The sequence below is a fragment of the Lygodium microphyllum genome, chromosome 11, assembly GCF_053477565.2.
Source record: "Lygodium microphyllum isolate KBCC chromosome 11, Lygodium_microphyllum_v1.1.10, whole genome shotgun sequence".
NCBI lineage: Eukaryota > Viridiplantae > Streptophyta > Polypodiopsida > Schizaeales > Lygodiaceae > Lygodium > Lygodium microphyllum.
Genome location: NC_141145.1, coordinates 128,191,011 through 128,217,455, shown reverse-complemented (window position 1 = coordinate 128,217,455; position 26,445 = coordinate 128,191,011). Strand labels below are relative to the sequence as shown.

Here is a 26,445-nt window from a genome sequence, read left to right as displayed (position 1 = left end):
TGAATATTTCATTTGAAGTTGTTCTTTCGTTGAAGCATTGACTAGCATGCACCTAAATGTATCATACACCCAATAAGTTCTGAATGTAGCTGCACTCATATACAAATCAATCAAAAAGATCTACCTTTTGAATCACTTGAAACAAAAAAGAAGTCCTTAAGTATTGATGATGATCAAGTTTGGCGTATATATTGTCCTTGTTTGAATAGCCAAATCTACCTTTAAATGACAATTTTGTCTGTGTTTAGAGGCTATAACGATTCGATACCCTTTCCATGGCAGTTAACCTCTTGCTCTATTCTGTAAAATGTTCAGAGGAGAGCCATGCTTCGAGCATCACGCTCTAGAATCATTAGTATTGCTAGACAAACAAAAACAGAACATTACACATACTAACTTGTAGACAGTACACGGTATTATCTTATTTGAAATATGCTTCCATAGTTGTAAACGGATGCTTCCTGCAATATTGTGTTGCAGAATATTAAGGTAAAACACGCAATAAGCTTCCATTGATACAGCCACAAAATGTACATGAAGCAAGTTTATTCTTGCACAGTTTACTGCCAAACTACTAACTCTCAAAGTGATCGCTCAGCAATTAGTCTTGCATAACCTATTGCAGGCTCAAGCCTATCTGCTATATCAACATTCTCACATCCGGCAGCTAGAACATGCAGTCCTCCACTCCACATGCTACACCAAGTAGCCAGATGCCCCTCTGGAATTTCACACTTCTAGAGTGAGCAGATACATATCATCCAGCCTGTCATTCGTTGCACAGTTTCCACCATATATCAGCATGGAATCACCAAATGCAGCTGCAGCATACCAACCTCGTGCCCCTGGATGACCCCCTTCCTTCACCTCTGACTGTACTTCAGTCCATATATTCTTGTCCATGTTAAAGATAAAAATATCGCTACAGAATCCACCTGCGCCCAAATGACCCATATCACTGGGATCAACTTCCCCACCATAGATAAGAATATGCTTCCCAATCGTGGCGGTTCCAAAGACACTCCTTGCTGAAGGCTTCTTTCCTAGTGCCTCAACTTCCTCCCATTTATGAGCAGCTAGATCATACCTGTGCATGTCACCAAGCTCATGTCCGCAAAAACCAAAAATAACCCATACGTACCCATTGGCAACAGCAAGGCCAGGGCCTCCTCTCGGAGTACACTTGCTTTCTTTGGGTGGCACATCTAAGGCACACCATTTCCCTGTGCCTATGTCAAAACACCACAAATCGTTCAAACGACCCGCTTTGCCACAACCACCAAAAATGTACACATGCTTTTGACTTGCATCTGCTGCCATAGCATGGTAGCTCCTGTTGTAAAATGGCAAGATGTTTAAAAAATTACAAAAACTCAATTCTTTATATGTTCAATGTTGCAACAATCAAGAATGTCATAAACTTTAACTAAACTTAACTGTAAATGTGCTTTTTCATGAAACTCAGTAGGACACTGCTATAGGTGCATGCTGCTAGAACGTAATGCATCAATCTAAATATCTGCAATATCAAATCCAAGAACGTCTACATTTTTTCCTTCTGTCATGTAAAAAAATCTTATCCAATTTTAAACACCACCTCGTGTCTCAATTCCTTAATAAAGAGGATTGTAACTACTTGCCATTGTGATCATCACACGGAAGTAGAATCCCTTTTTTGAAAAAACCAGTTTTAATAAGACTTTGTCCTTGAAAATACCATTTTAATAAGATCTACGTAAGATATTCAATTCCATTCCTAATACTTTTGTTCCTGCAGACCTGTACTCTTATTAGCACTCACAACATGAACATATGTAGGATACCTAGTACAATGTGCAGCAACCACAGCCCCACTAAGGTCCCAGAAGTTATATCTAAACATAATGTATAAGCCACATGAAACACAGAAACATTCCAAAATGCATCATCATATAGATATCATTAGTACCTTGTAAACTTAATATTCTTGTGGAAATAAAAGGTCGTACAATTTGTACTTGCAAGCACATTGTGGCAACCCTATCTGACAAGACTGACAACTCCCTAACAAGCTCTAATTAGTGTATCACAATTGTCAGAATTTACGAGACATCCCAGGTCTCCTATGAGCCATCACATCTTTGATAGAGAATCCATAAATACCATACCAAAAAGCAACAAGAATATGCCTGAAAAGACAATCTCCATAAAAAGCTTCCATCTAGCATATCACCAGTCTCAGTTTGATCGCTCATGCAAGTAAAACTAGCCCTTTGGTCCAACCAACACCATATTGCACACCACAGAATCCCATGATGCTTGGCATGATGTGTCTACTCTGTAGGCACCCACTCGCTTGTAGCTTGTTGCTGATTAGGACTCTCCTAGTTCAAGAACATTGTAGTTGGGAGCCACCTGATTCTCTAGATTTTGTTCACAATAAGCAAGCTCTTTAAGCAATTTTGAAATTACATTTATGCTAGCCATCTCTAGCATTATATACACAAGTACTTCTAGTTAGACATGTAGTGGAACCACACTTGGAATTATGCATGTCATCAAGTTCCCTTAAAAGACCTACTAGGTTTGGATCATCCCAAGGCATTGAGAATGTCGCATATTCTTCCTGCTTTTGTTTCAATCATGCCCTTGCAAAGAGCAGTCTCCTAGACATTAACATGGATTCTTCAAGTTTTTGCATGTGGGACAGTACAGGGACAGGATGGGACGGGGATGGGAAGCTAGAAAATGGCCATCGCATGTTACTATGAGTGTACCACATGGACATCTATACCATATAGAAAAATTATTCAGGCAGCCATTGTATTAATTTGCACACTCCAACAATCTAAGCATGTTCTATGTCTTAGGAGCACGTCTATGAGCAATTGAGTTCTAACACAAAGTACATGGCCAGAGATTCACCACTTGCATGTTGTACAAGGCCAGAGGTTCATTGTAGAGGACCATCAGCCTTCATGGTCTTCCAACAAGATCCCATGTATTGCATGGAGCAATCCGGTATCTAGCTGAAGCTGCAAGAGTAGCACTTCAGCATAACGTACAAGCAGAAGGTTAAAATGCACGTCTGCAGGTTTTCTATGGCCCTGCAGTCCACAATCCAAGTGGGGAAGGCAGCACCACAGTTCAAGACCTACCAGCAGTAGCAACTAAACATGCAGCATTTTGCAGGCCACAGTGGCGGCCAAAACAGGTAAGGACTACAATAGTGGCGAAGGAGGAAACAAGACAACAAAAACATAGCCAATGGACCATCATCAAGGCATCATGGCATTGCACTGTGTGTCATATTTACATGGCAGCCAGCAGAGCAGCTCTGGAGGCAGGCAAGTGGGTAATGCCTTATTCAGAAGAAGTTCCTTGTGAGCTCATTTGTGTGCTCAACACCTCCTAAAACAGTCAGTAGCCACAGCAATTAATAGAAAAGGTCGCATTCCCATGTGTACTATGCAGAACAGTGGCACATCATGCAGTTTGCCAGACTTTATCTAGCAACCTTGCCAACCCTCAGTGTTCAAGTTCTAGACCACCAATGCCTTGAGATCCTATTTAAAGTTTATCCACAGCAAGGCATTGATGGATATGGCATTTAGCGGGCGTCATCATCAACATTCACATAAGGTTTCAATGATGACATCAATTAAAACAGACAATGCAAGCTGCAAGTTGTACAACTCATTATATATTTAGCAGGTACACACAATCTAGGGTGTGGTGAGAGAACCTATAGAGGATACAATTGCGATAATAAGTTGATTCATTTCTCCAATTTTGCATTTTGAACATATCACAAGTCTAAGAAGTCAAAACAGGTAGGATTGAGAAAACTTATGTAAGTCCTTGAACAAATTATAAGGAGCAAAGTCAGTCAGTCCAGTTAATAAAGAAACTTATTGCTTCATTTTAAAGAAAGGGACAATCATCCTTTATGGTTTCCTCAAGACTTCTGGCCACCAAGGCACAATATCTCTTGCCAAGTTCAAAGAACTATGATTAAAAGAACTCAAGGACATGACAACTACAACTCAAGTACAGGCACATGTCACCATGACTTGAGCAGAGAAATATTAATCAGATTACTAATCTCGGATTCTGGAATAAAAGGCTAAACTGAATTTACTTCTTGACAAAGTTATTGACCTTCAATTACAAAATAGAAAAGTAAAGTTTACTTCTTGACAACTTTTATTAACTTTTAAATTCCAATAATGGAATAAAGAAGTATTAATGGATTCTACATTTAATAAATAAGACGCATTTTGAAAATTTGTGGAACATACAACCATTAATTGGCAGAATCAATTAGAATGCAGAGGAGGCAGAGGGATGTCAATGACCATAGGATCAGCTGAAAGATCAATCAGAGAAATCTACTGAGCATGGGATGTGGAATATTGATGATAGAATAGTCCTGTCTGACATGGGCTATGGCAAAATTCTTTTACGTCTATTATGAGGAATGATCGTCCGCAATATGGATCAAGAGAAAAACGAATTCAAAATTGAAATCCTAATCTTTCGACTCATCTGCTCCTAATCAACCTACTGTACATGGAACAACAGAAAAGAAGTCTGTTCAATAATGGAAGAAAGTCACAGGTCTCTGCAACAAGCTACAACATACATACACAAAACAGAAACTGTGCAAGAAAGGCATACACCATCATATTATTAGAAGACAACTGCCATATGAACATCACTAACAGATTCGCCCATAAGATACTGCAAAGCATCATGTTCAAGCTGTCCCTATCCATGATAACTATATTACAAACTTGCTTTAAGATAGGCACAAGCAAAGTATATCCCCTGGAGGTCAACGTCATGCAAGTGTATTGAAGCATCCATGGATAATGAAGAGAAAATCCATCCAACTGGTGGTGCTCATAAAGAAGCACTTTTCCACATCCATGCTTACCATCCAAGTTCATCTTCTTGTACACATTGTGGATGAGGTAGCTTTTGCAAATACAATGTATTGCAGAGAGAGATTCTTTTTGCAGAGGTTCATGAAGCCCTTAAAAAGGTGTCATGATTTCTCCATTCCATAACTTTCTGCTACTGCTCTACTATGTAACAACGGATAGCAATTCCTGTCCCCATCCCAAAACCCGTCCCATGTCACTATTGTCTTGAAACAGAATCATCTCGGGTGCGCATCCCAAGCTAGGGGGATGATGTCCCTCCTTCCACCCCTAACAAGGGGGACCAAGATATCAGCCATGCGATGTTTTTACATGATACTTGAGACATGAACTTCTTGTATAGCAATTTTTCTTATTGCCTAATTTGGCCTTTAGTAGATGTTAATCCCACCCCAGCCACTCACCCTCACACTCAATTACTGACACATTGATGTATTTTTAGTTTAAAATGTTATTCCTTCTATATTGTTTATAAAAGCGAATGGATTTTGGCCATTATTGACTGTATATATTTTTACATGCCATCCCACCCCCCCTCCTCCATCCAATGTTTTTATGTCATTGATTCGCACTGCAAGAAATGAACAAAAAGCACAATGCTACCTGTGAGGAGGACTAGTGTCGCCTGATGATAGCAGTTTCCACTCTTCAGTCTCTGTGTCAAAGGAGAAAAATTCATTCAATTCCTTGTGCTCCTTGTCTCTTCCACCAAAGACATAGATGACATTGTCTGCCGCAACCATAGTGACACCTATCCGTGGGTCTGGAATATCTCCCTTTGCCTGCTCCAACTTCAAACTACAAATAAGTACCAAACATGCTGGCAAGTTCAAGAATTCTCTCTCCGAATTTCCAATTCTTTGTTACCTTTTCAGGAGGGACAGTATTGTGCAACAATGAAGAACCAATTTCTTCTCTATAGACCTAACTTCTTAATAGAATTGCAGGCTCGAAGCTTCAGTTACATACTTTAGAACAAATAGGTGATCATATCATTTGTTTTGGACCAAGGAAAATTAGCATACATATAGGTGAGAACGTTACAGATAGAAAACTCCCAGAAAAGGGTCAGAATTTATCCCAAACCCTACAGAAACATACAGCACAGTGCTTTCCGAATATTTACAAGCAATTCATGTGTACAGATTAGAATTATGGAAGTAAGTTGAATTATAAGACTCAGAATTTAAATGCAATTGTAACTAAGAATGCAAAGAAAACACCATTTACATCATTTAGAGACTAAAAGATTAGAAACTGAGCTCTTATGATGTAGACATAGAAATTTTACACTTTTGTTTTCCAAAGGCATATTTTTCTTTTTTGACAAAAAGAAGAACAAAAACTTTGAAGGATAATAAAACTTCAAATCTTCTTTTCTGTTAAATTTTCTCACATTCTGTGCAAATGACCATGTTCTTGTTTCCAAATCAAAGATATGCATGGTGTTGTCAATGGGTTCGCGAGGTTCAAACTCTCCACCAAACACGTAAGCATAGTGCCCAACTACAGCAACGGCATGGGAACTCCGTGCTTTAGGTGCATGTAGTTGGGTAGTCACCTGAGCCAACACAATAATCAGCATGACCGTATTGGACCATGAGTAGCAGCAGAAAAGCAAAGCAGACACAATTTTTCTGAAACAGTTTCTTCTCGTTATGATGGCATGATTACACTTGAAGAAAAACGGTAATCAGATGGATCATGATCACAAAAAGCAAGGCAGACATAATCTTTAGTAACAATGTCTTCCTTCTACATGTATCTGTATGATTGCATGACTCTACTTGTAACGAATTGAAGCAACATTGTAATCGGACTCTTTCATGCAGATACTTTCATAGTTATGAGGCAGTACAGTAAATTGCATGGTTGTAAGCAGAAAATGAGGAAGCAACAGAAAATTAGCTTGAGGCAACATGGAAATCAGACCCTTGCTTGGATCATGAGCAGTAAAAAGCAACTCATACATTTTTCAGTAACAATTTCTTTCTTTCCCATATCTGCATGATTGTATACTGGCTTGAAGCAACTTGGTTATAGGAGGCGGTACAGTGAATAGCATGATTGTAAGCAGACAAACAGGAAGCAACATCAAAAAAGGCAAAAGGGATATTAGATTTTCTTCCACATTTACCTCCACCAAGGAAGCTCGAACGTCGGCGTCTGCCATGGCGATGTTTGAATTCTAATATTTGTGTATCTAATCTCTTCTGTGTGTTTGCTCCCTGGGAATTCTGTTCTTTGGAAGCAGAAGATAAAGCATGAGGATGGACCATTTGTACCTCCCCCTAAAGAGCCTGCACAGATCACAAAGCTACATGATGATGGTGATTTTTGTACTTGTTCTTGCATAGTACTTTTAAAATGAGAGAAGAGGGTGTTAGTTTACTTGGGCCATGAGAGAGGGGGAGATGCTTTTAAGCTAGTTTATTCAACAATACAAAGGGAATGCCTTCCGCCCTGTTAATCTAATTTTGAAATGTTTGATTGGGCTTGATCCCACTTTCTGCACCTCTAAGGGTAAAGGCACCGCAAAGCCGCCCAATCGCACAATTTGAACCCTTGACCTACCATTTCTCAAGACAATAGAAGGTATATGATGGCAATTCAAGTTTAGTAGAAGGTGAGAAACATAATATGGAGGCCTTGATGCAAGTACATAAAGAATTTGCATGTCTAGAATTTAGTTGCATGCAAAGACAAATAAGAAATATTGTGGCATGGCTAGGAGGAAGCTTCGACCTGGATTGAAGAGTGCACTTCACAATGTTGCGCACAATTGGCATCATTGTTAAATTTCCCAAGGTTGCGCCTCTCTCACTTCACATCTTTTGTGAGCAAAGTGTAAGTGCTTCCCGTTGCTCACAACATGATGCACTTGGTGCGGCATGACCTCCCACCTCACATTTGACAATGTAATGTACAAACATTGAATATAGTTGGCACCCTTTGCAAGCCATGATATTGTACTTCATGTGATAACACACACACACACTCACACGCACACACACACTCGCTCACTCTTTAAGCAATAAGCCTTCTTTTAAACCCAATCTCTCACCTAATAAAGCCCCAAATGTGACATGAGCTCTAAATTCAACAAGTTGTGCTAATGCGGCCATGCCTTTGTAGCCACATGCTAGGCTTGCTAAAGGTGCATGGCACGATATGTGGACTTGCAAAGCTCACAAGGTTGCACCCCATTTGCTTCACATTCTTTGTGAGCAAAAAGGGGAGCACACAACCATTGCATGGCTACTCCCCAAAAACAAAAGGGCTTTGCCCATGGTTGTCTTGACACTCTCAATATCAAATCGAATGCAAAATACCATTGTCACCACAAATTATAAATCATTGTTTGTAACATAGTTTTACTCCCAAAAGTTATGTTTAACTCACAACTAATCAAATACAATCATGAAACAATAGGACCGTATCCTAGCCGTGCCAATGGGGACCAATAGATAAAAGTTAATCAATTGGTAATCATACACTAATAGGACAACACCTCAACAATCAATCAATATAACAAAATCACTCAAAACTGCATTTGTTGCACAAGAATGCACTATTAAAATGTCCAAAGAGATAGATGTAGCATAAATACTCATTGTTTATGAAACCATGATTGCAACCTTTATGCCTACAATATCTTCATGGACAACCACTTTATTCCACTACATGAAATTTAATTGTTAAATCTTTCAAAATCTTAACATAATGCATTTCCTTGTGCTATGACATCATTTGTTTTTGCAAATCTTAGACCAAAATGTTGCATTTATATGAAAACAAAATGTGGATTCATGATAATGACCTCTATGTGCATTACATGTTCTTCTATAATTGCTTGTCAGAGCTACATTTAAGAGAAGCTACAAAGTTTAAGATGCAAGCACAAGGTATCACATGTGAAGAGAAGTCCTCCCTCATTTCCCTTGTAAAAACACTTTTCATATTCCTTGTTATGCATGTGTTAATCATATGCCTACAATAGAAGTGCTAAATAAACACTTATTGCGAGTGATCCCATACACATCCATTAACAAAGGGTGCGTTATCACACATGAGAGCATTGCCCTTTTGTGTCTATGTGTGTGGCTGTGTGCGTGTGTTGGTTGAAAGTAATTGGAGCTACTTGATTTTGCTTGCTTGCATATCCTTGCCTTAATTGAAGTGCAATAGTCCATTTTGGCACTGATTTGGTCAATTGTTAATGGCTAGAAATGATGCAAAACAACTTGCCTTTGGATGCTCGGAAAGAGGTTTTGGATGCTCAAACAAATTGAGCAACATTGAAGCCTTTTAAGAGAAGAGAAATTAGTATTCTTTTCCATTTTCTTCCTCTTAAATGTATGCACAATAGATAAGAAAGTAAAAATACCTTTTAAGAATTCGTTTGGAGCCATTCTATCTATTTTGAGTGGATATAGAGCATGTAGTAAAAATTGTAGATAATTATGGCACTTTCATATTTTGGCCATAACATTTGCATACAAGCAAGTCTAATTCTTGTAGATGATTGTGCAGTAAGTCTCATGGTCCTAAGTTCTCTCTTAGTTATCATTATTGTGAGCAACAGGGTCACATAAGGTCCTAGTGCCATAAGATGTGCAATGATAAGCAGAAAAAAGGTAAAGAAAAAACGCACGATAATGCCAAATATCCTTGTGATCACAGCATTGTTTCTAAGTCTGATATTAAGATAGAAGATATAAATGTCTTAGAGTATAGCTCAAATGATCACATACTTGTTGCTTTATCACTTGATGTGACTCAATTGCTTGATATTCAGTCTACTTATGCTTCGTATTGGCTTATTGATTTGGGGGCTTATTTCCATGTTACCCCACATCGTAAGTGGTTTTATACCTATCACACTGTTATAGGTTTAATCAAAGTGGGTGATGATCATATATGTGACATTATTGGCATAGGTGATATGAGATTATAGTTTGGTATCAGTGCCCCATTTGTGCTTCATGATGTATGTCATGTCCTGGCTTTGACTAAAAGCCTTATCTCCAATGGACAGTTGGATGATAATAGATACTTCTCTTTTAGTGATTTTGCATGGAAGATTACTCATGGTAGTCTTTTTTTTGCTAGAGGTGCCAAGGTTTGAAGCTTGTATCCCTTGCTTGTATTTGGCTTCATTGTGATCATGTTTTGGCTATGACTAATCTTCCTCGTGGATCTTTATGGCATCACTGTTTTGGGCATATATCCCTCAAAGTAATGAAAGTGCTCACTGATTTGCAGTATTTGTCACCTCTTGACTACTCATGTTTTGACTCTTGCAATCATTGTTTATATGGGAGGTAGATATGTAACTCTCATCTCTATGTGTATGGGTGAGCCCTTGACTCTTTTTCATTCAAATGTTTGTGGTATCCTATTAAGAAAAAACCAAAGGTGTTATACATTTGAAGTGTTTTCTTACTATGGTTGAGAACAAGTTTGGGCATAGGCTGAAATGCCTAAGATCTGACAATGGGGGTGAATATGTCTCTAAGGCATTTCAACAGTTCTGTGGATGAGAGAAGTATTGATTGTCACTTGATTGCCCCATACATCCCACCCCAGAATGGTGTTGCAAAGCACATGAAAAGGACTATTAAGGAAAAATTCTATAATATGCTTAGTTAGGTAGGCTTACCACGATACTTTTGGGTTAAGGTGGTTACTAATGTTGTTTGTTTGATTAATAGATCCCCATGCATTGATCTTGGTAGTAGAGTTACATAGGAGATCTGATCTCCTAAAGCTCCCTTGTATGCACACTTGGATGTCTTTGGATGTGAGGCTTTCTGCCATATTTCTAAAGACAAACGCAATAATTTGGATTTGAAGTCTATCAAATGCATCTTTCTTGGATATGGTGATATAGGTGAGATTGGCTATCGACTTTGGGATCCACAGTCTTGGAAGGTTATCTATAGCTATGATATCATATTCCATGAGGAAAAGATACAAGTGAGGCTAAATCAGATAGTTGAGATACGTTGGGTGATCTTTCGAGAGTAGCCTCTTGTTACAAGATAATAATTGATAGAAACGGTTGAAAGAAATGTTGGGTGTGGATGAAATGGTATATGTTGATTGCCATGGTTGGCCTTTGCTATTGTGTGATCAGAAATAGCAAAATAATGAGTATTTATCATAAAAATAATTAAAGATAATTAAGAAAATAGAAAAATAATTAGAGAAATTAATTTTAAAATTTATTTTTTTTAAAAAAAACAGTAGAACATTTTTGAATGTATGGTGGGCTCTAGGGCATGAGCTTTAGCCTTAGTCTACATCCATTTGCATGTTAAAGTGCCCGTTTAGGGAATGTTTCTATGGGAAAATGTTGTACAATATAAAGAATGGTCCATATAGTGAATTAATGTGCAATGAAGGATAAAATGCCAAGTTTTTTTTAATTTAAAAAATGAATGATTATGTATTGAAGTGCAGCATTTAGGTTTCCTTGAATATCTAAAAGGAGCGGAAACATGGGTTATGGGATATATGAAGGTGATATTTTCTCATGTATAGTGGTGGTCCCTAGTGTTACCTTCTTGATTGCACATTTATCATTATACGTGCGCTTCTATTACCAATGTTTGATAAACAAAGCAAGCCAATAGATTCCTTGGAAGTTCACTAAATACATGGGACAAGTATTTGATTTGAGTCAATCATGATGAGTGATTGTTGGAGCCTCCTAAATCTATGAGAGCATTGTGTACTAATGGAAAGCATTAGTACAATGGAGAGTCATCCCTTCAACTAGTATCAGAGTAGGCATTCAAGGAGCTTCAACCATTCTTCTTTGGCTTGAGAAAGAGAGCTTCCATGGTAACCACACCTTCTTCCAACTAAAGTATATACATCATCTACCATATCTTCTCAACTTGTTCCTTAGCTTCAAAAGCATCTCCACTCAGTAGAGCAAGAGACCTCAGAAGGTCACCCACAACAAGAGCAAGCCTTAGGGAATATTCCACAATTTGCATTGCATTATTAGGGGCTATCCTTGCACTACTTGCATCAACCATTGCCTCTTGATTCTCCTCTTCCTCCTTGGCCAGCATTTGGGGGTTTGTTTAGGCTTCTTGGACTCCATTTTGGGCATCATTCTAGGTTGACATGATCAGTCATTGAGTTATTATTGTGAACGGACATGACGCGCACAATTTGGGGCAACAAACTCTTATAGATTTATGCTTACATGATGTTTATGCACTAAAAGTTTAATGTTGGGGTGACATATTGATGCTTGGGAAGGCTCTACGGATCCATCAGAGCTTACTTTTCTCAACCATTGGAAGATTTATTGCTATCATAACTAGTGGAAAACAAGCTTATGTATTTAATATTAGTGAAATGCATGCCTTTATGCTACTCTAGAATGTTGTTGGATCAAATGCATGCTTACCACTATTGGCTATGTTGAATATGCTCTTACTTGAGCTTGAAGCTTTGATTTAAAGCTCCTTTACATTCATACTTAGCAAAAGTTTTATTGGTCAGTGCTTTATCACTTACAAGCTTGGATATTTATGTCATTTGGATGCTCCTAGGATGTATTGCTCGGCATTATTAGGCTTTGAGATGTTATGATGTATATGCATTGAGCTTACCTTGCCCTTGGATGATATCCCAGTTTGCCTCTAGTGGGAGTATTTATAGTTTTGTATTGTAGAGCTTGGCCTTTGGAGCCCATGAGATCTTTCTTTATGCTCATTGGTTTAATATGCAAAACTTGTCCTTGTGGTCATTGATCATTGTCAGCTAATATCTATTTGATTTTTTATTCTCTAGTACTTCCTCCTATCAAACAAATTGTCAATCATGGATACATGCTTCATTATGTATTGACCTTCATTGTTCATGAATAGTGAGTTGATTGCAATGTGGTACATCTCATAGGTGTCTAGAGATCACAATTATCTTATATACATGTTTGTTCCCTACTTGGGATGCATCTGTATCTGACACTTCTGGAGTCTCTAACAATATTTGATACTCGAAGTTGCATACTCTTGTTTAGACACTATTAGTTGTATTGTAAGTCTTGTTGCTATCTAGACTTCCTTGGCGGTGGGAGCACTCTATTTTGGACTTTTGTCTATTTTTGTCTCATTATTTACTATAGTTTTATGGGCATAATGCTTTATTTTTAGTGGAGATGGGTTGTTCCTCCCTTGCTGCATTCAATTTTGGCTCAATTTTGGGGCTGATTTACTATTAGTACTGCAATCCATTCTCTCTTTACTTTGCAATCATAATGGCAGGTGCTTCTAGTGCATCTAGGAATAGTGTCATATTTACCATTGATAAGTTGGATAGCAATATCTTCAACTATTGAAAGACCCAGATATGGTAGGTTTTGGTGCAAAAGAAGCAAATTAGACAATTGAAATGCAATGTTATAAAGCCCAAGGATATTGATGTTGATGGCTTGGGATGACCTTAATGAGCTATGCAAGTCCATTGTCATTCTGCCTTTGTCTAAGTAGGTATACTTTAATGTCATTGGGACTGAGGGTGGTGCATGGTAGTTATTAGAGACCTTTATATGAAGAAAGCCACACCTATGTCTACTCATTTGACTTGATTTTGCTCTATTTGCAACCAACTTACTTCACAAAGGATCATCTTTGATGATAACATAAAGTTTATGTTTTTGCTTGTCACTCTTCTAGACTCTTGGAATATCTTTCATCCTACTATTAGCAAAAATACTCTTGAGAATAGTTTTAAATGCTCAGGTGTAGAGGAAGCCTTACTTATTGAGAAAGTGAACATGAAAAATATTGATGCGACCTATCTCTCGTGTTCTTACAACTTAGAGGTAGGAATGATATTAGAGGCAGTTATGACCACCATGATAGAGACCCATTGGTAGAATAGGTCTAAATCTTGATCTCATGGATAGGGTCGCAATAAATCTTGCAATCCTAAGTCATCTCTTACTTATGATTGTTGTGGGAAGCAAGGACACATATGGCCACATCGCCATAAGATGCACCAAGATAGATGTGAGAAAGGCAAATTGAAAGCATAGGATAATGTTAAGGCATTTGATGATCTGCATATACTATGAAGTCCACTATCAAGATTGATGAGATAAATGCATTGGAGTAGTATAATTTAGATTATTATACTTTGGCAGCCTCTTCACTTGTTCCCACGGAACAGTCTTCTTTCTCTCAGTTTGGTTACTTGATTTGGGTGCTTCCTTTCATGTGACCCCACATTGTAGTCAATTTTATACTTACCATGCTATATTTGATTCACTACAATTGGAAAATGACCATGTCTGTGATATTGTTGGCATTGGTGATGTATGTTTGCAATTTCCCACTAGTACATCTTTTGTTCTCCATGATGTATACCATTTACTTGCTTTGACCAAAATCCTTGTTTTATAGGATAGTTGGATGATGCTGGGTATCATGTCCCTTTTGGTAATCATGCATAAATTATCACTTGTGGCAACCTCATACAAAGGAATATGTTCATGTACCTATTGGGACCTTAGCTATAGAGAAGTCCTTGCTCACAAAGAAGTGTGGAACTCATTCTCTTGATAGATTTTATGCAACAAATGTGGTTTGTTCTACTCATTCGAGGAAATGCATGTTGATGTCAAAGTTTATTGCATTTATTGTATATGCTCTTGTTAAATATCTTATAAGAGCTAATAACACCAATTGGAGGTAGTGAAGTCTTTTTGCTTTTGCTTGCTAGAGGAGTTAGCAAACAAGAAGAATGCAAAGGAGTGTGTGGACCCTTAGCACTAAGCATCTACTGTTGACAATCTAGATGTTGCTCAATTTAGAACTGAGACCATTATTGAAGAAAGCCATGCAAATCTAGATATTGTGTCTAACAAGTTATTGATATAAGGGACACTCTTTCTCTTTGTTTCAATAAAGCAAGAAATGCTGAGAAAGAGTTGGGGATTACTAATGAGAAGTTTGATCATCTTCAACATTGACTTGGAATTTTCAATTTTGGAAGAGAATAGTCATTGTATGTTAAAGTATTGAAAGGCACTAATGAGATATCATCTCATCAATTGATCTATAGAGTCCAACTAAACTTGAGTATGGTAAAAACTAAGTGGTAATATTATCTTTGATTTTTTAAAATATATTGACGAGTTTGAGTTCTTGGTATTTGTCTTGTTTGCAGTTGGAGATTTCGCTTTTGATAACTTCTTGGGACGTGGTAGAGGGTCAAGAGTTGCTGGTAGTTCATTGAAAGATGTTACACTTGGGTAGAATTGATCCTCATGTTTTCTTAGTATTCCATAGTACCTTCTCAAAGGAAGCAGCATGGCCTATACTTTGTATAAAGGCTCTCGCAAGGCTACTCGGTTTCTTTGGGGGTTACAGTATAATACCCACAAGTTAATGTTTTTGGAGAGAAGAGTGGCAATTAGAAACTTTGGTTATAATCCTAGCGACTATACTTCTAGATCACGATGCTTCTTGGCCCTCTTGTCTTATGCTTTGGCAACAAATCAAATAAATATCAAATCCATAGTTGGTCACAAGAGAAGAAAATTTTTGCATTATAGAGGAAAGTTCCTTCAGGAGGAAGAGGATGTGAAAGTTCTTGAAAGCTAGAGTTGTACTTTTCTATCTTATAAAATAGTATGAATTATCAGATTCCATTACCACCTTTCACATTCCTTCTTTAAAGTTATCATTAAAAAAACCAATTGAATAGCTCCTCAAGAACATTGTTGTTTGTAACTCCTCCTTCATGTCTTGTGCTTTGAAAAAACCAATTGAATAGCTCCTCAAGAGCATTGCTTTTTGTAACTCCTCCTCCATGTCTTGTGCTTTGAAAAGAACTTGTACGTGCTTGATAATGAGATGCTTCCATGCCTTGGCCACCATAATTTGCTAGGGGGCCCTACTCCTCCATAAAGTAAAGCCCATGAAAGAGTACCAATCATTTTACACCATTGGAAAAACATATCAAAGAAAACAGGTATTAAAGGTTATCTAATTTACCAAATAAAACATGATATCATTTCCCTCCCCAAGCCTCATTTATTGCTTGAACCAAATTTGTAATTGAACATTTGAACTCTTATGGATACATGCATGTTGTTTTTTGTTGCTCGAGAAGTTATAAAAATATATCAAGGTATCTCCAAACCTCCATTCTTAGAAATGCAAGTCATAATGTGCTTGCAACATTTGTCATGATCCCACACAACTCTCATCGACACTCCCAAGTCATGTTTACCTATTTTCTTGTATGGTTTCCTAGATATCGTCTAGCTTTTGAGCCTCCCATAGAGACATCAGCTAAGACATCTCTTGTTTTCTTTGAAAGTGTTGGATATTTTCTTAAGTGAACTTGACCCTCATGAAAACCCATTTTTGAGAGTAATGCTTCGCATTTGTCAATACGCTCATCTGATAAAGACAATGGCTTAAGTGAATATGTATAGTCGAGATGTAATCTGAGAAACTTGTCAATTATTCTAATCTCTACATGCAAAGTACAAATATAATCATTTTTAAGAGAAATTAAAAGCATGGGATCTCGTATATCTTCTATGTTTAAAATTACTCAAATCTATAGTCTGTAGTTGGCACTCTTCTTTTTGTTGGTCGCAAACTACTCTAATCTTTAGATCCAACACTTTTTATGTAATAAACACAATGATATTTTGCATTTTTTCCATTGCATATTCCAAGCATACATTTGATAATTTTTTAAGTTGGTTCTCATATGCCATTCCACATTAAAATTACCAACCCTATCAACTACCAATATTTCATCTTTCACTTTGAGACTTAAAATAATGTTTTGAATGCCTATATGAGTGAACAATTATTTCAATGTTTCTCAATTGGTACATGAGCCACACCAATCCACCAAATCTCCATCTTGGACTAGAACTTATGCTCTAGTGCTTGACCCTCACCAAGGTAGACATGGGAATGGTTAATGAAAAGGCTTAGGAAGAAATTAGAAAGGTGAGATGGCTTACAATATGGATTCCCCTCCAACATGATTATGCTCAACCACATCATCATACCATCCAGTGTCTACTTCTTGCTAAAGTAACCATGAGCAACTATGTTACTGTAATTCAATATCCTATTCAAGATGCAAATGCTGACTCTTTCAATCTTCTATCCTTTTTTAATTTGTGCTTCATCAAAATTCAAGACAAACTTTAAAACACCATATTATTCTTTTACTATGAGTTTATACATGTGGACCATTGCGATCTACACTCTTCTTGAATCAACCTATATATTGTTAAATGCATTGTATTCAAAAATATATGTTTTTTTCTACTTTTCATAAAACATAGACCCTTCAATATGAATGTACTCTCCAAAAACATGTGGAATCTTACAATTCATGGCAATCCTTGCGACCAAAATTCCAAGGGCACAACCCAAATGCACTTAGCTTGTTACATCTAAGGTTCTTAAACCATAATCTAGAGATTGCATGATAACCTTTCGAGCTAATACCCATAGCATCACATGTCTCTACAATTTCATCTAGTTTTACCTTGTTGTTTAAGCCCTTTACTAACTCTTTGAGAGTTGGGTCTTTCAAATTCACATTTTTAGGTGACTTAAGAATCCTCAAAATATCTTTCTTATTCATGGTTTCCTATAAAAGTTTAATTCTCTCCTTACTTTCTCAGATATTAATGCATGATATGTTAGAGACATATTTCTTTGTAAGATTTAGTCTCATTTCTTTACTCTCTCACACAAGTTGGCTATATTTTTTAGTGGTCTCTTCCTCAACTTAGAAATATTTGTTTGTGAAATTCTTAATGCTTCATTTATTCATGCATTTGAGCTATGTATGGAGCTATGAATGCATCAGATATAGACCATAAACTCATACAATAGCCAAGCATCTTATTATAACCTTCTCCAACATATCTTATGTAGGCATAAATATTTAAAAAAGGAGAAGTTTTACCTATAGAAGGGTCCTTGGGATAAATATTTCCATCCATCCACAAATCTATATGCTTCTTTCCTTGTAATCACAACTTATTGGCCTCAATCTCATCTATCAATACTCAATGGTGTATACTTCTCCAAGATGTATAAATCGAATCTAGCTAAATGGTAAGTTTGATCTTGCATGTGTCTGCACCTATGTTACTTGAAGAGGTATTGCTAAATATTTTAGCAGATCAACCACACAAGAATTTCACGGTGATCGAAAGCAAGTGCAGAAAAAAGAATGGCAAAAGAGAATGGTATGTGAAAAGGAGCATGAGAGGAAACAAACATGATTTTGGTGCAAATATCTCAAAAATACAAAATCTCTCAAGTTCCAAGAAAAAAGTGCCAAAAGGCAACCCCTAACATGGATTAAAAGATTAGGGCAATTAATTGCAAACCCCTTCAATGAACCAAATATTCTCATTAATCACATTTGAGCAACCAAATTTGGAGGTTTCATTGTTCCAAATCCTCGCCTAATTAGCAACTATTAATCATTTTCTTACAAGTGTTTTTTTGGTATCCTTGTTCAAGTCCTTACTCAAATAGGTGGTTCATTATGCCTAAGAAAAATAGGGCTTTGAGATTTATACAAGATGTGCATCCAATTAATAAAGTGACCATCAAGAATGTGTGAGTAGGTATAGTTATTGATGAGTTTGCAGAGGCTTATAGCTTGCAACCACATGACTTATAATAAAGACTCATCCCTCATTATACCATCTAAAGGGATCCATGCTAGCATTTGAATTCACTCTTCTAGGAATTGACCATAATTATGTGCTACTAATAACTCTTTTAAGTTTATTTTTTAGAATAACCTGTATATTCGACTAATGTCAACCCTCAGATGAACAAGGTGGAAAATTGGGAAAATCTAAAGTAAAAGATAAGGCCAATGCAAAAGTGAAACGGGAGATGAAAGCATGCCAGGAGAAATATGGAAACACAAGAAGTGCAAAAAAGTCATGAATCAAGGAGAAAGGTGCACAAGAAAAAGAACAAGTCAATGCTTTTGTAAAAGAATGCAAGGCACACCACGATTTATTTTAAGAGTGCCGGGCTCTCACTCGTGCAAATTGTAAAGATAGATGGACAGTAGGAAGGAAGCTAGGAAGATAGGCGGACAATGGAAAAAAGGGCCGGCCATGTAAAAAGGGGATGACCGCCCAAATGGGATTTAAAGCTTTGTATGTAAAGTTCAAAAGATGAATGAGAGCTCATTCTTTGGTGTGTGGCAAAGTGGACTCTTCTTCTTCTCTCCTCTTCTCTTGCTTGCTTTTGAGTGCTTGAGGGAGGGAGTGAGGGAGTGAGCTTGTGAGAGTGAGGGCTCTTGAAGGTGAAGCTCTCCACCATCTCCTCTCTTCTTCTTCTCTTCTCTTGTCTCGCACGTGGCTATGGAAGATGGAACTTGGAGGAAGAGGCTTGAGGATGCTTGAGCTTGCATCACAAATTGTGGAGCTATCGGAGTGCTTGAGAGAGAAAGCAACTCAATCAGGCATCAAGGTAAGCTCACTATACTCATAGAGAGGGATAGTGTGTTGGCTATGTGAGAGGTAACCATTAGTGCTCACTTGAAACGCTTGAACAATAAGCGATCCATGGGTCTTGGTGGTTGCTCGCCTCTACATTTTGATTCCGTTGTCGAGACCAATGGATTCAAGCTTGAGTGCTTGCGCGCTTCAAATCAAGCATCGAAATAAGGGTCTCATCCCCGAACCAGAGCTTGAGGTTTTGGGTTTTAATACGTGCTACAAGTAAGTATTTCTGGTTTTTGATGATTGGTTGAGTAGGAGAAATCCATTCAGTACCCTGCTTTTGATTTTTGTCGCATTTAGAGTAGGATGGGTAGAAGAAATCAAAGAGGGAAGCTTGGAGTTCACTATTGTAAAATAGTCCTAAACAGGGCAATAACAGAGGAGAATGAAAACAAAAGAGTGCTCAGATGTCTCAGTGTCAAAGGTCAAGTGATTGGAAAGGCTAAGGCGCAAGCCAGTGAGGGCTTAAGGTCTTGAGTAACCAGGGAAAGCCTCATTTACAGTTCTGGATTTGTGTGAGAGAGAAAGAGAGAGAGCTTGTAGGTACATGTCTACATTGGTTCGATCGGAGCATATCGGGACTTCCAGTGAGATTCAAGTATGGAATGACCTTGGCCTACATTCCTTCTTGATTCTTGGAAGTTCTAGTAGCTACTAGCTGTCAAGAAGAGGATATGAGAGAGAAAAGGAGAGAGAGAGAGAGAGAGAGAGAGAGCAAAAGAGAGAGAAAGACTACAGGAAGAGAGAAAGAGAGTGAAGAGGAGAGAGAAATACTAGAAAAGGAGAGAGAAAGATAGAAAGAGAGAGGAGGAAGCCATGAAAGCTTAGGTAGACAGGTGAAGATGAAAGGAGACTTGTATTATAATATGATGGTCCAAATGTCAGGTCCCTTACATCTTATATACCGCTAGTGTAGCAGATATTTTCCCTCCATTATTTATTCCCGTATTTTTTCTTGTATTCCCCATCTCTTACATTCTATCCCACCCAAAGGTTTTTTCCCTCAAAAACAAAATGGGCACTTACTACAAAATAGGGTAGGGCTGGGCAGTCCAGAGTACTACTCTGTTGCAATATTACAAGGGGTTATTCAATAAATCATGTGGGGGTTATGCATGTATATTGGGTCATGGATACAACAACATGATGTATGGGCATGACTGGGGACAAAGAAAATTCCAATTTTGACCCATATTTAGTGAGGAATTGAGTGCTACAAATAGTGGACAACATGTTGTCTACTATAGGACCATGCTCTAGTAAATCTGCAATAACTTTTGATAGATAACTCTGATCGGGGTGTTTGTCACATAGAAACAGAGCTTACTTCAAGTACTTTCAGTCCACTCCATAATTCAGAATCAAATCTAGTTGAAAACAGAGAGTGGTATGCAATCTTCCCTGTACTAAAATATAGCCAAAGATAACCAATCTTCAACCAAAAGAGTCTACTGAAAAGAAGAAATTTCCCGCAAGATGGATGCTGGTCTAAAGGAGATCCCAACCAACCCATTAACCTCCTGGATCAAAAGGTATTCTGTCATAATGATTGTCCAAGAGAAGAGAATGGCCATCAACCACATACTCTAATCCACCCGGATCAAATGGATACAAGGAAGTATCTCCATAATCAAATCCATAATCATATCCATAATCTCCCAAATCATAGGGAAGCACAATGCTATCTTCATCTTCATATATGCCCAAATCATGTATTACATCATCATCAGACATATACCAGTCATCGTAATCGTGATCAAGGTACTCATTATCAAATGCGTTCAATGGTTGTTGTAAACCTTGATTAAGTGTAAACCGATGCTCAAGAATATCATCATGAGGTTTCTCCAAGAGTCTAAAACCTTCAACATAACCATCTACATTTGTGAGTGCCTCATGTGATTCATAAGCTAAGATGTCATCAGCTTGTACATCTTGCTCTTCATTGTTCCCTTCTTGTGCATCTTCTTGGTCTTCTTGCTTATCTTCTTGTTGATCATGTTGCTCATTATCCCAGTCTTGTTGTTCAGCTTGCTCATTGCTCTCTTCTGCATCATCGGCACTTTGAAAAGAACTCATCATTACATTTGGGTAATCATGAGGTATGAATTGATTGGGATATAGGATACCATGATAGTTATGAACTTGCTGCTGATCAAAACTAGAAGAGTATTGATAAGCATGACCATTATTGTCATGTCCATAAGAATTGGGCTGCTCAATTAAGAAAGGTTCACATATATAATCATGACTATGTTGTTGAAAAGTTGGATACTCATAAGCATAAGCATGCTGCCCATAATAGCCATTCTGCTGCCAAGGTTCAATGGAGTGATACTTTGCATTATGATATGGTACATCATATCTATAAGCATCAACATGCTGTCTAGATGTACTTGCATATTGCACACATTTGTTTGCATGGTGTCCATATTCATAAGATGCATGCAAATCATAGTGTGTACCATCAGCATATACATGTTGGCCATAAGCATAAGCATCGGGTGTATAATGCCCATGAAGATACTCATCATAACCATAATACTCATCATGCTCTTGATAATACTCAGGGTGATGAGAATCCATACTTGATTCAAGTCTTGCTCCTCTTTCTATGTTTGCCTTCATAAGAGCAATATACCGATCAATTAAAGCTCCAACTTTATCAATATTAGCCTATGTTTGAAGCCAACCTTGTTCAATAGAGCTGGAGCTATTTATCTCAGTTGCCATTGTAATCAAGTTGCTTTCAGAATATTCCAAAGCATGGCAGAAGCCAACTACATCAGTATCATGTGATCATGAATCCTCAAAGAATGCATAGGTATCTCATGGTTCTACAATTCACTGTAGATTGTCACAGTGCAGCAAACATGTGGCACATGTGGCCTCTGGCTCTACAGACTAAACTCCTTTTTCATGATCCAAAAGCAGAGACTTTGCTTGCTATGATTGGAATCATGGCTACTCAACATCAGTCACAGGGCAGCAAATATGTGGCACATGTGGCCTCTGGCTCTACAGATTGAACTTCCTTATCATGATCCAAAAGCAGACTTTGATTGCTATGATTGGAATCATGACTACTCAGCATCTTCCATATCCCGCCAAAGCATTTGACATGGCTTACTGCTCAAGGTGTTTGATCCCATGGAGAAATTATGATGGACTTTATTTGATGGAAGTTCAAGTGCAATTTTGAATTCTCTAATTTCTTCAAAATCTGTTGTCCTCTGACATTAGCAGTCTTCTCAGAAGTTGCATTCAACAAAAAGTTAAGCAATTCTGTAATTATGCCAGTACAATAATTGCATGTAATGCATCCTTAGTCAATGCAATGTGATTCCAAACAAATGCATCAATCTCAAAACTCTTCTGTAGTAATGCATCCTTTGGCACTACTAGCTGAAGAACTGTTAGTCATGTAGCTTGTGCAATATGTTTCATTAGCCAAGATACTTCAACTGACAAAATCCACCAGCATGCTTGAGCTTGTGAGATTGTTGCTTTAGACAGTTGGTAAGGATACAAGATACTATTAGGCACTTATGAATCCAAATGCTTTCCTTGGTTCTGATAGAAGGAATTCTGCATGAAATTCTTCATATTCTGTTCCTTTGTCTATTTTGTGCAAAAGTCCCTTTCAACTATGCTTTCCAACACCAAGAATTTTGCCCAAAATCTTGCCTGAACTCTATCCTCCTACAAGAATGATTGAAGGAAGATTCTCCTAGAGAGTAGATCATGCATTTTCACCACTGTAGTCCCGGGGGGTCCACTAGGGTTTACCATATGGTACCACGTGAGTGTAAGGGAGGGGGGTTATATAAGGGAAAGAAGGTACATTTTATAAGGTAAGGTCCCGTAAATAGGGGGTAGATAAGGGGTATTTTCATATATTTCTTGCATACAAGTGATGTCTCCTTATTACTACTAGTGCATCCCCCGTGATTTTAGTCACCAATGCAATGCAGGCTCTCTGTATACAGTTCACAAGACCAGTCAAGGTCTGCATAGATGAAGTCTATCTTATTTTATGAAGAATGTCCAGAATGAACACTCTACAAAAGTAGAAGTTGATGTTGTTGAGAAGTCTCAAGAAATGAACAATTTCAATGTATGCTTGTGCTTTAAGGGTCTTTCTATTGAATTGCCTCTTTGTTATCACTGATAGGGTAGATATAAGTCAGAGAAGTGATGTAGCACCAACTGTCTATATGAATGCCCAAAGCCCTGCATCATTTTCCATGCCCTCAAATATTGTAGAGGGTCATGTTTCCAACAACCCATGTCCATGCAACTCCTTTGAAGCCTCTGAAGGATTGGGTTTTTTCTGGCAGGAAGTCCAAATTTCCATATTCAAAGCCTCCTATGGCCATGCCTCCATATGCTGTTGCTTAGCTAAGAGGGAGCATGTTTTCTTCTACATATATTGTGCAAAGAGCAACCTGAATATAATGTGCAACAACAATCTTGGATGCTGCTCCCGAAGCCTCCACAGTTGCCACTGTTGCAAGCATTGGGAAGGGTCAAGACTCTACATTTATGGTTTCTCAAGGAGCAAACACAAATATCCCTTATCCAGGAGTTGGAAGTAGCAAACAAATGTCATCACAAATGCTTTGAAAGTGACATCCACATGCCCTCACAACATTGATTTGGTGCCCTTGCACTTAGGTTGCTCCAACCAGTATAGTTTTATAGCCCACATCATCTGTGTGGTGTGGCCATGGGCATTGACAATATTTGTCCTAAGTTGTAGATGAATGTCGAATAAGCAGCACTTCATGCGCTGAGAAATTCCCTCTCTTGTTATTCATTTCAAGACTATTTTTGCATCCATGCTGCATAAGCTATACTATGGAGAACTAAAACCTATTGTTGAAGGTATCTCAAGTCTTACCAATGACATAATATCTGCTCTTCCTACGGCAGGTTGAAGTTGTTGCAAGTAATCTCATTTCGCAATGGATAGAAGCAACCACCAAGCCATGGCTGACAGGATCTCAATGACCCCAACCACGCCTCATTTTGAAAGAGTAGACACTCACAAAACCATAAAATCTAGCCATCTGATAGTAGGCAGCCCACCATAACTTCTGTTATCCTACTTCAAGAAATCGACAAGCTAGAGCACTTGCAGAGTGAGCTTGCTCAAGATGCAAACCGGGCACTGGAGGCTGTCCAAAAGGACATTGAATGTCTTCGCTTGGCTCAAGCTGGTATGAATCAAGAAGCTGCCAAGAGTGTGGCTAAGCCTGTAGGCAGAAATCCATGAGATCTACAAGTCCCATGTGACTAGCCCTAATTATCCAATCACCAAGGATCTCATCGTTGAAGAGAACAAGAAAAGCATCTCTTTAAAAGATGAGATTCAGAGAATTATGTTAAAAGAGAAGGAGAAGTTTGCGGGTGATTATGATGCCAACCAGGTTGATTTAGAGAAAATGCTCGTCAATATGCACATGTCAGTTGAGGAACTTGGATTGTCCATCCATGCAAGCAGTACCCCTCTTAAATAAAAAAATGGGGAGTACCTGAGGTTTCGAAATGATCCACCTAGCATCTACAGTGGGCGAAATTCTATAGATGGAAATCAGTTGGCCATCACTAAGTTGAATTTTGCATTTGATGAAAATACTCAGCCACAAGCAGAGGAAAACATTAGGAGCATACATGCATATGTGATAGACTTGAAAGAGAGGGTTGCCAAACTTCTGTATCAAAAACAATTGCTAGTATACAGGGTCCTAGAATTAGAGAGAATTGGAAACTCAGAGGAAGAAACTAATCAAATGAAGCGCATTCGTGAAAGCCAGGTCAAGAGCTTCCTCTTGACCGGTCTCCCTCTCCTCCCATGTCTACACCAAAAGATAGGAGGAAATGAAGCACCTACAAGAAAGCCAGGTCAAGTGCTTCCTCTTGACCGGTCTTCCTCTCTTCCCATGTCTGCACCAAAAGACAGGTCCTTAGGCTCCGTCAGGCTTGCCAAAAGCAAATCCGAGCTTCTGCTGCTGTTGAATCCTTCAATATGTGAAGCTTCAATGTGACATGCACTTTATAAAGCTCTAATGATTGCTTTTGTGATCCTGCAAGAGGATGAGCTTCCCATAGAATGGCACGGTGCTAGAAATCTTACACCATGCAGAGTTCAACCAGGCCCTCCTTAATAGATGTCATCAGCTTAGCCCCTAGACAAATATGTGCAAGTACACAGAAAATGCTTGACCCTATAGTTGCAATAGGCATGAATATTGAGCAAGACCTTACACAATCTCTGAAAGAACCATGATGATGGTGATGATGACAACTCCACCACCACTAAAACGGTATACAACTAGTAGCTCTTGATGCTTAGAGGCTCTCTATGCCATTTATTCTTGAAGAGCAGATGGATTCATGGAGTAGAGTGGAGATAATGGGTTGATCTCCTCCATGGAAGCTTGAGAGGAGCTTGAAAAGAAAGAGAGAGAAAGACTCTCCCTAAAAAAAAACAATAGCTATTTCCTCTTCCACTCCTGTTACCACTGTTTTTAGGAAAATACCTTCAGAAAATGGCCTAAAATGACCCACAAATTGCTAACTTCAGTTTCCTACCACCAAAATTGGTCCAAGTCTCCATTAATGTAGGCCCACAGTCCTTGTTATGGTCTAGAAGTCCTTAGTAACTCCACTGCTACTCCATGTCATGTTTGTACCTGTGTACCTGTGGCTCTTAAATTTGTGTGACTAAAAAAAAGGATAACTAAATGGAATGTTGGCCAACTAGATCAAGAACCTATGGCTCTGATACCACTTGTCAAGAAGAGGACAAGAGAGAGAAAATGAGAGAGTGTAGAAGAGAGAGAAAGATTGTAGGAAGAGAGAGAAAGAGAGTGACAAGGAGAGAGAAATACTAGAAAAGGAGAGAGAAAGATAGAAAGAGAGAGGAAGAAGCCATGAAAGCTTGGAGAGAGAGGTGAAGATGAAAGG

The 26,445-nt window shown here is 38.2% G+C and overlaps 1 protein-coding gene across 3 annotated transcripts; it reads right to left on the bottom strand.

Annotated features, from left to right (window-relative positions):
* Window positions 1-484: 484 nt before the first annotated feature.
* Window positions 485-7,419, bottom strand: LOC148029362 (Galactose oxidase/kelch repeat superfamily protein). 3 transcript variants are annotated; one of them, XM_087688155.1, is made up of 5 exons: window positions 7,318-7,419; window positions 7,063-7,225; window positions 6,322-6,486; window positions 5,529-5,707; window positions 485-1,333 (listed from the first exon to the last, which is right to left on the bottom strand). In XM_087688155.1, the coding sequence occupies exons 2-5, from the start codon at window positions 7,096-7,098 to the stop codon at window positions 730-732; spliced, it is 984 nt and encodes a 327-aa protein (XP_087544281.1). In that variant the 5' UTR covers window positions 7,099-7,225; window positions 7,318-7,419; the 3' UTR covers window positions 485-729. The 3 variants fall into 3 exon arrangements, with proteins under 3 accessions (XP_087544281.1, XP_087544280.1, XP_087544282.1); XM_087688154.1 differs by lacking the exon at window positions 7,318-7,419 and having other exon boundaries at window positions 7,063-7,294; XM_087688156.1 differs by lacking the exons at window positions 6,322-6,486; window positions 7,318-7,419 and having other exon boundaries at window positions 7,063-7,295.
* Between the last annotated feature and the right edge of the window lie 19,026 nt (window positions 7,420-26,445).

Coding starts and splice junctions, on each gene's coding strand:
- LOC148029362 (XM_087688155.1), bottom strand. CDS start 7,098: ATGGCAGACGCCGACGTTCGAGCTTCCTTGGTGGAG. Junction 6,487..7,062: donor TTCGAGCTTCCTTGGTGGAG/GTAAATGTGGAA, acceptor GTGTTGGCTCAG/GTGACTACCCAACTACATGC. Junction 1,334..5,528: donor GACACTAGTCCTCCTCACAG/GTAGCATTGTGC, acceptor ATTTTACAACAG/GAGCTACCATGCTATGGCAG.